General features: G+C 33.1%; 5 protein-coding genes across 5 annotated transcripts; 2 read left to right on the top strand and 3 right to left on the bottom strand.

The window, feature by feature from the left end:
* Window positions 1–990: 990 nt before the first annotated feature.
* Window positions 991–2,706, top strand: WICANDRAFT_28061 (Zn(II)2Cys6 transcription factor; the record flags this gene model as incomplete). Its single annotated transcript, XM_019181444.1, has 1 exon — window positions 991–2,706. The coding sequence occupies one exon, from the start codon at window positions 991–993 to the stop codon at window positions 2,704–2,706; it is 1,716 nt and encodes a 571-aa protein (XP_019040216.1).
* Window positions 2,707–2,902: 196 nt separating this feature from the next.
* WICANDRAFT_28941 (cytochrome c oxidase subunit 7) lies at window positions 2,903–3,079 on the bottom strand (the record flags this gene model as incomplete). Its single annotated transcript, XM_019181558.1, has 1 exon — window positions 2,903–3,079. A coding segment is annotated over one exon (177 nt), but the record flags the coding sequence as incomplete, so codon positions are not given.
* Window positions 3,080–3,503: 424 nt separating this feature from the next.
* Window positions 3,504–4,405, top strand: WICANDRAFT_61570 (fumarylacetoacetate hydrolase family protein; the record flags this gene model as incomplete). The annotated part of the gene is made up of 2 exons (XM_019183201.1): window positions 3,504–3,515; window positions 3,566–4,405. The coding sequence occupies 2 exons, from the start codon at window positions 3,504–3,506 to the stop codon at window positions 4,403–4,405; spliced, it is 852 nt and encodes a 283-aa protein (XP_019040214.1).
* Window positions 4,406–4,432: 27 nt separating this feature from the next.
* On the bottom strand, window positions 4,433–5,585 carry WICANDRAFT_61569 (uncharacterized protein; the record flags this gene model as incomplete). Its single annotated transcript, XM_019183200.1, has 4 exons — window positions 4,433–4,478; window positions 4,537–5,306; window positions 5,356–5,475; window positions 5,550–5,585. The coding sequence occupies 4 exons, from the start codon at window positions 5,583–5,585 to the stop codon at window positions 4,433–4,435; spliced, it is 972 nt and encodes a 323-aa protein (XP_019040213.1).
* Window positions 5,586–6,033: 448 nt separating this feature from the next.
* On the bottom strand, window positions 6,034–7,845 carry WICANDRAFT_61568 (uncharacterized protein; the record flags this gene model as incomplete). The annotated part of the gene is made up of 1 exon (XM_019183199.1): window positions 6,034–7,845. One exon carries the CDS (start codon window positions 7,843–7,845, stop codon window positions 6,034–6,036), a length of 1,812 nt encoding a protein of 603 aa, XP_019040212.1.
* Between the last annotated feature and the right edge of the window lie 781 nt (window positions 7,846–8,626).

The following is an 8,626-nucleotide window of genomic DNA, read 5'->3' as shown; positions in this document are numbered from 1 at the left end:
CCTGTGTAGTGCGGGAAAAGTATTGAGTCAGTCAAGATGCCAATTTATTGGTAGAATAATGTTTTCTTTGAAACTAGTCAAAAGTCATAAGAAGTTTACAAGAAGCCAAAAAAAAAAAAAAAAAACAAATTATAAAAGAACATGAACTTGAAGCCTGATCATTTAATTATTAAGATCAGTTGATCTTTAGTTGTTATTCCATTTAAACAAATGATCTTGATGATTTCAATTGAGGATGAAACTGAAAGTCAAGGGCCCTGGCTGAAGTGGAAGATGATTTGATTGTTATTAGATTGTCGTTTGGGGATAATAACGGGAGGTGTTTTTTACAGCTGGATCTTTCATTGATAGTTTGTATTAGATTGGATCCATTCGAGTTCAATTGAAACTTACTGATTGATTGATTTCAGTTGTTTTCACCTCTTTTTTTTTTCATCTAATTGTCATAAAGGTTTATGGCATGTAGTTGATCTCTCTCTTTCTATACTTTTCTTATTTATACGTTTCAATTTTATAATTATTCATTTTGTAGTTCCTTGCGTTATGTTTGTAGCGTCGGTTATTGACGGAGAATTAGCTAGATCTTGATAACTACATACAATGATATATTCAGCTGCTTCACTTGAAGCTTTGACCAGCTGAAAAATGCATTTCAACCCAACCTCCAAGCCTACTCACCACACCCCTTACGCAGAACTCCATCTCCATTCATCTCTATCATTTAACACATCAATTTCCAAATCTCTTGATCACCAACGTCTACAGTGTATTACACCCGTCGGCATGCCGTAGGCCCACCGGCGCCCTCCAAATCTCAATTCGATTCTCGGAGGAACCCAATTTCGCGGGTATTTTTTTTACTGCCTGAAATTTCCGGATCCAAACATGGAGACGACAACGTAAACAATCAAAATCGATATAAAAACACAGGTCAAGTCTTTTCAGTTTGGATTGGGTTGAAGAAGTTTTGGAAAGTTTTGGAGAATCGAGATGACTGAACCTACTCAGATAAAACATGTTCACGTTCCAAGAGCTGCTAAGGCATGTTTAGCATGTCGTCGTCAAAAGACTAGATGTTTCCCTTCAAATGATTCAAATTCTTGTTTACGATGTCAATCATTATCAAGACCTTGCAGTTTTCTAAAAGATGGTGGTGCTGAATCTTCTGGTGGTGGTAATGCTTCAACAGGCTCTAGTAGTAATAGCAATAGAAAAAGATCAATCACTGTAATTGATACTTCAACAACTATAGATGGTGTTAATATTATTGAGTTAGATAAGAATGTTAAAAAGATTTTAACGTTATTACAACCAAAGACGCATCCAATCACATCATTAAACAGAGGGGAGGATGATTCAACAACCACAAAGCATAAATCACCTTTCCAAACCAGTCCATTTACATTGATTTCAAATTCCGTATCTAGTCAATCTTCAACAATACGACAACTTTTCAATCCAACAAATATCAAGCCAACACCACCAATAAGTGTGTTAACGTTAGAGATCATCACAATGAAAGAAGCTATTACATTAGTTGACAAGTTTAAAGAATGTTATGGTCGTTGGATTTCACTACCGAACAATATAACCACTGAGGAATTAATAAATTCTATTCAAATCTCATCACCAATTTTATTAACATCAATTTGTGTTACAAGTCTTCGTTATCAAAAACAATCAAATCATGATAATAAGCTCTATTTGGATTTAATTAAACAGTTGAAATTGGAACTTTTCCAAGAAATTTCAAATCCAATAAATTCTTTAGAATTCTTAAAGGCATTAGTGATTTTATCAGTCTATGGTTATTCTTTATCAGTATCAGATTTCACAATAGATCCTTGGTTTTTATCAGGTATTGCAGTACAAAAATTTCTTACATTAGATGTTGATTCTGAATTATTAAACCTTGATAATTTACATGAATCTCTAGATCTTGAACAAGAATGTGATAAACTATCAAATTTTAGGATTTGGAATCATATTTGTCTTGTTCATTTAGTTAATTGCGTCTTTTCATCAAGAATGTGTGTATTGGATGAAATCAGATTAGATCAATCAAGGAAAAGTTTAGATCTTTCACAAGCTACAAATTTTGATGGGAGAATAGTTAGTGAGATTTCATTACAGTTGTTACTTTATAACTATTTACAAAGTGGTTCAACAACAAATGATCAAGTGAATCAGTTCAATACTGATTTTGAAAGTTTTGAACAAGAATTGAATCTATGGCATGAACAATGGAATTATTTATTTAGACAACCAACTTTACAATTTGTGGAGTTTGGATATCATTATGTCTATCTTGTGGCAATGTATCATTATCAATTTGGTGGGGATAAGAAAATTGATGAATTAGATCAAGAAGATGAAATTAAAGATAAAGAAGTTTTGAAAAAATTTATGTATCATTCAATTAGATTGATTGATCATATAAATGGAATTAAAGACATTGTTTATTTCTTGTGCTTATCTGATCAAATCCATCTTTGTACAATGTATACAACATTGCTATTTATAAAATTGATCAAATGGAGTTACAAATATGCTGGATTAGGTCAAATTGATATGTTGGATTTAATATCAAAGGCTAAATTGATTAAAGAGAAATTCAATCAAGTTTCTCGAGAAACCAATGATCTAGCTTTTACATTTGCCACAAGTATCCAAGAAGCCATTGATTCAGTATTGGCTGAGGCATAACCACTACACAGATTCCTTTCATAAATAGATAATATGTATTGACTTCATGATTTTAATCTTTTCTGTTTTTTTTTGAAAACTTATAAATAAAAAATGACACTGGTTGTTGATTTGTATTGTAGAATCTCTGAAACTAGTTGATTGTAAATTGAATATATGATATTAGGATGTATTTTTCTTCATTTTTTCAAATCATTTATTTCTTTGGATCTTTAATACCTAAGATAGCACGACCAGTGTAGTATAAGTTGATGGCAGTGACACCAGTGAATAAAGCCCAGAATGGATAGATGTAGAATTTAGATCTTGGGTGTTTCATCCATAATGGTTTTGGGGATGATTGGTATAATTTTTGTAATTCAATAACTCTGTTGGTAGCCACTATTAATTCACCTGTTAGTAATTCATTCAGAAAAAAAAGAGGTATAATGGATTATCTTGATTGAATAATCCATTCTCTATCACTAGTTGAGACCACTTACTCTTGGTTGTTGTGTATTGACGTTGTTGTGGATGTAGAATGATAACACACCATTTAAAAGTTAGTTGATTTTTTTTCCCAGTTTTCTTCTGCCCAATCAACGCTCAATTTTTAAACCGTCAGCGCACAACTGCGACACCGCGACACGCTGCACAAGGACACTAGCCACAGTTGAGGAAGAGCACTAGCCACAGAGGAAAATGGCAGTCTGTGGCTGGTGACACTCAAAACTATGGCTTCGAAGACATGACTAAATCAATTACAACATGAATTGGTACTTTAATGGCCTCTATAATGATCAAATGACTGGCTGATAATGACGTTCAAAGTGAGTAGAATGGCTACGATCAGGAACCTGCATCTAACAAACAAAACTAGAGACTTGTCAGGTTCATCGCTAGTGATGGGAAAACATACTTTGGAGATGCCATCTTGCAAACTAAACAATCAGATCCAAGATTAGCTACTCAAGCATACAAGATATCAGGAAACATCTTTGGAAGCTATAAAGTGACCGATGAAGTGCTATCAATTGATAAATTATTACCTCCACTGGATCATAGTCTAGTTCATACTATCCGTATGATTGGGATGAATTATAAAAAACATGCTATTGAGATCAATTTACCTATCCCCAAATACCCATGTCTCTTCTATAAACCAGTCTCTACTCTAAATGGTCCCTCAGATGATATTATTATCCCCAAAGTGGCACAGATTGAAGATATCAGAATCGATTATGAAGCTGAATTAGTTGTTGTTATTGGGAAACAAGGTTCTGATATTGAAGAGTCAAAAGCGTTAGATTACGTTTTGGGCTATACTGCTGGTAACGATGTTTCTCAAAGAACTTGGCAAATAGAAAGAGGTGGAAGTCAATTCTCAACAGGTAAGATGTTTGACACTTGGGCCCCTATTGGTCCTGCAATTATTTCACCAGAGTTGATTCAAGATCCAAATGGTTTGAAAATAAGTTCGAAAATCAACGGTGAAATAAGACAAAATAGTGTCACTAATGATATGATTTTCAACGTTAGAAAATTAATCTCATTTTTATCTCAAGGAACAACACTATTACCTGGTGATATCTTGTTTACTGGTACACCTCAAGGTGTTGGAAGTGGATTCAAACCACCAAAATGGTTAAAAAATGGTGATATTGTGGAGATAAATGTTGAAAAAATAGGGACATTACAAAACAAAATAAACTTCAAATAAATAAAAAGCTTTATTGTCTATTTGATATTACACCCCATCAGATTCATCTGTATCATCCAATACTCTAACTGCTCTATTTTAAAGCATTGTTAGTAAAAATCTTTTTTCAATTTCAAAAACATTGTACTCACCTTCTCCTTCTTGGACTTACACAGTCCTCATCATCTTCAGAATTTGCATCCTCTGGTGCATCGATTATAGGGAATGGTTGGTGAACATCATCTTCAAACCCATTCCATGTTTCATAATATTCTGAATGTGTACTACTCTGCCCATCTTCCCAAGGCTCGTCATCATCTATAAATGTTGGAACATACCGTCTTCCTGGCTGCCTCACTGGTGAAGAATCTCTTGAAGCATCAGTAAGCTCTGGATTGACATCTGCAATCTCCATCTCACCTATAGATCTATCATCAATAAAATCACCATCTCCATCAGACATATCACGATTTATATTAAACCCATCATCACTACTATCACCCGATTCAAGCTCTAAATCAACACCTCTAAAATCATCAACAGAGAAATCCGTATCAGCAGATGATATCTCATCTATATATGTGTTTCTTAAATGAATATGACAATTTGGACATCTATTCCCACGAACTTCCCAATGACAATTACTGCATCTGGCAACACCATCCGAAATATCAACAACTGCATGCCCCGTACTTTTGAAAACTCTTTTAAACAAATTATCATGTGTGACATCTAATTTGTATTGTTTAACTTTTAAAGCTCGATCTCTCAAAACATTCTGTGATAATGATGATATTTTTTGACATGTATCCACCAACGTATTAACCATATCTTGAACATGAACATTCAAATAAGGCTCCTCCACCAATTCAGATCGACATGCAGGACATGTTTGATTTGTCTGTATCCAACTCGTTATACACTAAAAAGTTAGCTGAAAGCTTTCACAATGGTTTTTGGGAAATACTCACTTCATAACAAAAATTATGACCACATTTTGTCATAAACGGCACAAACATATGATCTTGACAGATTGGACATAGTGTAGACTCCAATGCCTTTTTAACCAAATGGTTAGTTAAATTTGGTTCCTAAAGATAACCATCATTAGTATTTGATCTTTCAAGGGCAAACTTTCATCTCATCTTCACAATTCCCAACTTACTGCTTCCAGAATCACCTTCTCTATTGATTGATCCATGATTTACTGAGTATTTTCTATTGAAAGCAAACTTTTAAGATACTTCACAAGTTTTGGATCAAAGAAGAATAGAATATTAGCATGAGAGTTTTAAATTCTAAAAAAATTTATGTGACATTTCAAAAAAAAAACGAGATGCGACGGCTCCTAACAAAATTCAAGTTTCGAGACGCACAGGTCACGGGACCAGAGAGCATAATACAAAAAATTAAGAAATGAATATCTAGTAATTGTATTTACAAGTTATATATATAGATATAAAGATACCCAATCTTAATAAATCAAATTCTCCCCTTTTTTTTCTATCCTCTCCAATGCAATGTAAAAACAACAGATCTTTATTAAAATTCAAATTATGCAAATGATGATGTGTGATATGTACAAGATGGAGGACTAACTCTCCATAAATATAATGATCAGATGGTCTTTCCATGTTCTTTTCCACCCCTCAAGTCTCCTTATTCCATTTTTCAAAAAATTCTATGGCATTTCTGCAACTTTCTTCAGCTTCTTCTCTTTGTGTTGTATATTTCTCCTTGATCTTTTCATGATGTATATCAAATTGATTTAAAAATTCTTCAAAATTTTCAAATGGTTCCTCTGCATTCTTCTTGATGAAATATTGTCTACCAGTTTTCAATCTTTTTATACCAAAGGTACTAAGTTTTACATCGTCATCAGTGTAAAATAACTTCATAACATGCAAGTAATTTGGTAAATCCTTCTTCCTAGCCAATGCTTTCAATAATGTGATGTAAATATTTAGGTTATTTCTTTTCTCAACTTCAGCACTTGATGCTCTTGATTCTTGCAACAATTCAATAGCAAGATCATAATTGAAAATATCAATACAAATATTTGCCAAATCATTAAAATGTGAATGTGTCATTTTGTCTCCATGTTTCAATTTGAAATCACCAATTAATGCACTCCCCGTGTCAAAAAGCTTTAAACCATTATTATGTTCAGCTCTCAAATCATAAATTGTCTTTTTCAACCAAACCAAATCAAAATCAACAATCATATCTGTATATAATTGACATCCCAACTTGTAGAGAATAAGAATCTCTGGTGATTTTATCTTTATTAATCCAACCATAGCAGACATTAATAATGGGAATTCCGGTCTCAAACCTTGTCTTAATCTATCATTAATCAATACAATGATTTCTGCATCTTTTTTCTGGTGGAGCAAATCATTCAAGACTTCTAAGCTTCTAGCTAATCTTTTATCAGAAACTGCAGGAACGTAATCAGGCAACGAATTCCTCATCTTATGTCTTAATGATATAGCTTTCAAAAATTTATTCTCCAATTGTGCGGTTGAATAATGTTTATGCATGAATTCCTCAATGGTATCTGTGACAATTTTTGCTAATTCGGGTTCTTTAGTTATCAAAGTTCTCCATAATGAATAAATAAACTGAGGTTGGATATGGATTTTTTTATCTTTAAAAGATGAAAAATAAACTAGTAATCCATCAACATCACCAACTTTGGCGAAAAATGAAAATAAGATGTTATTCAATTCATCAGAAAATTCAATAGAATCCTCTGATAAAAGCTCCACAAGCCTAAACATATCATTTCTTCTTAACTTGTAAGAGAATATTGACATCATTTCCAAATAAAAACTATTCAAAAGATAAGATTTCTTTGACAGATTTGACCTTATCTCCAAAATCTTAGACCAAAGCTTTTCATCATCAATTTTCACTTGCTGTATCAAATCATGATAAAATTTATGCAATTCCAATTCATATAAATCACAACCTCGTTTCTCCAGCACATTTGCAAGACTTTTGAATTCACTTTCAGTTGCATTCTTTGCATAACATTTCATTATTGTACTATATGATTGATTATCAACAGGTACATTTGGATTTTTTTCTAACAGATCAACAGCAAATCTGACTGATTGGAAAGTACCAGACTTTTGCACAGCAGATAAGAATGACTTTAATGTTGAATCATTCATGGGCAGATGTGAATAAACCATTTGATATAATAATTGTTTAGCAAGCTCTTGATTACCATTGAAAATGACAGCTTTTAAACCCATGTTACAATATCTAACTTTAAGTTCTGGTAATTCCAAATATCTTGAAAAAACAATCTCAACAAGTGAATATTCTTCAAGTTGAGAAAAAACACGCATCAATATTTTTATGATCCGTCCCTTTTCAAATGATTTACCTGGGAAATGGTTATATAGTTCAAGGATAATTGGAAGTTTACTCCTTATCTCTAATTCTGCCATGATCATGCCCAATTGTTCTGATGTTAGTTCTGTTTTGTGTTTGACCAAGAAAGGAACGATGTCCTGATATAATTGTTTGTGGATAAGGAGGAAAGCTGTACTAGTAATTGATTGGTTGGCTTGTGATGAGTCCATGGTGGATTGAGATAGTTCTAAAGATTTAGATTTATTTTTTGAAATTTTTCGTTTCAAACGAATAGGTATACGAACAACACCTTGAGAAATGATGGAGGTTGAAAAACTTCTAATGCCGGGGCTTTTTGACCTAGGATTGGGTATATGCCGTATAAGTAGGGAGTTTGGATATATGGTGGGCGTGGATGATGATATCGTGAATATTAGTGGACCATTTTTCAGAATTTGCAACTTTTGCAGAATTGACGACACTTGCAACTCCAGCCTAAGGCGTCGCATGGCAATATAAATGGCTCTGAATAGCTCTTAAAGTGCCCTATAGTTTGTTTGAATGGATTGATGCTTTCAGTATTTGACAAGATTGAACCATAACTTGGTTGTACTGTTGACTGTTTTCCTGTAATAATATGGCTCGATCAAAATTTATTCTTTTTGGTTAATTTAAAACCTTTACACTTGTTGGAAATCGCCCTTTTTTTCTCTCTAATTGGATTGATTCAAGTTAATACTCCAATTAAACACCCTCGATCAACCTCTATCTCTTCTTATTTTGCGTAAGCACTCGATAATGGCCCGATCTCATCGTCTTCGCTAACAAAAATTATCATCAAATTTTTCAACCAAAAACATCCTGCGATTTCCGACC

The sequence above is a fragment of the Wickerhamomyces anomalus genome, assembly GCF_001661255.1.
Source record: "Wickerhamomyces anomalus NRRL Y-366-8 unplaced genomic scaffold WICANscaffold_2, whole genome shotgun sequence".
Taxonomy (NCBI): domain Eukaryota; kingdom Fungi; phylum Ascomycota; class Saccharomycetes; order Phaffomycetales; family Wickerhamomycetaceae; genus Hansenula; species Hansenula anomala.
Note: the sequence above shows the minus strand (reverse complement) of the source record. Positions and strands in the feature narration are given on the sequence as shown.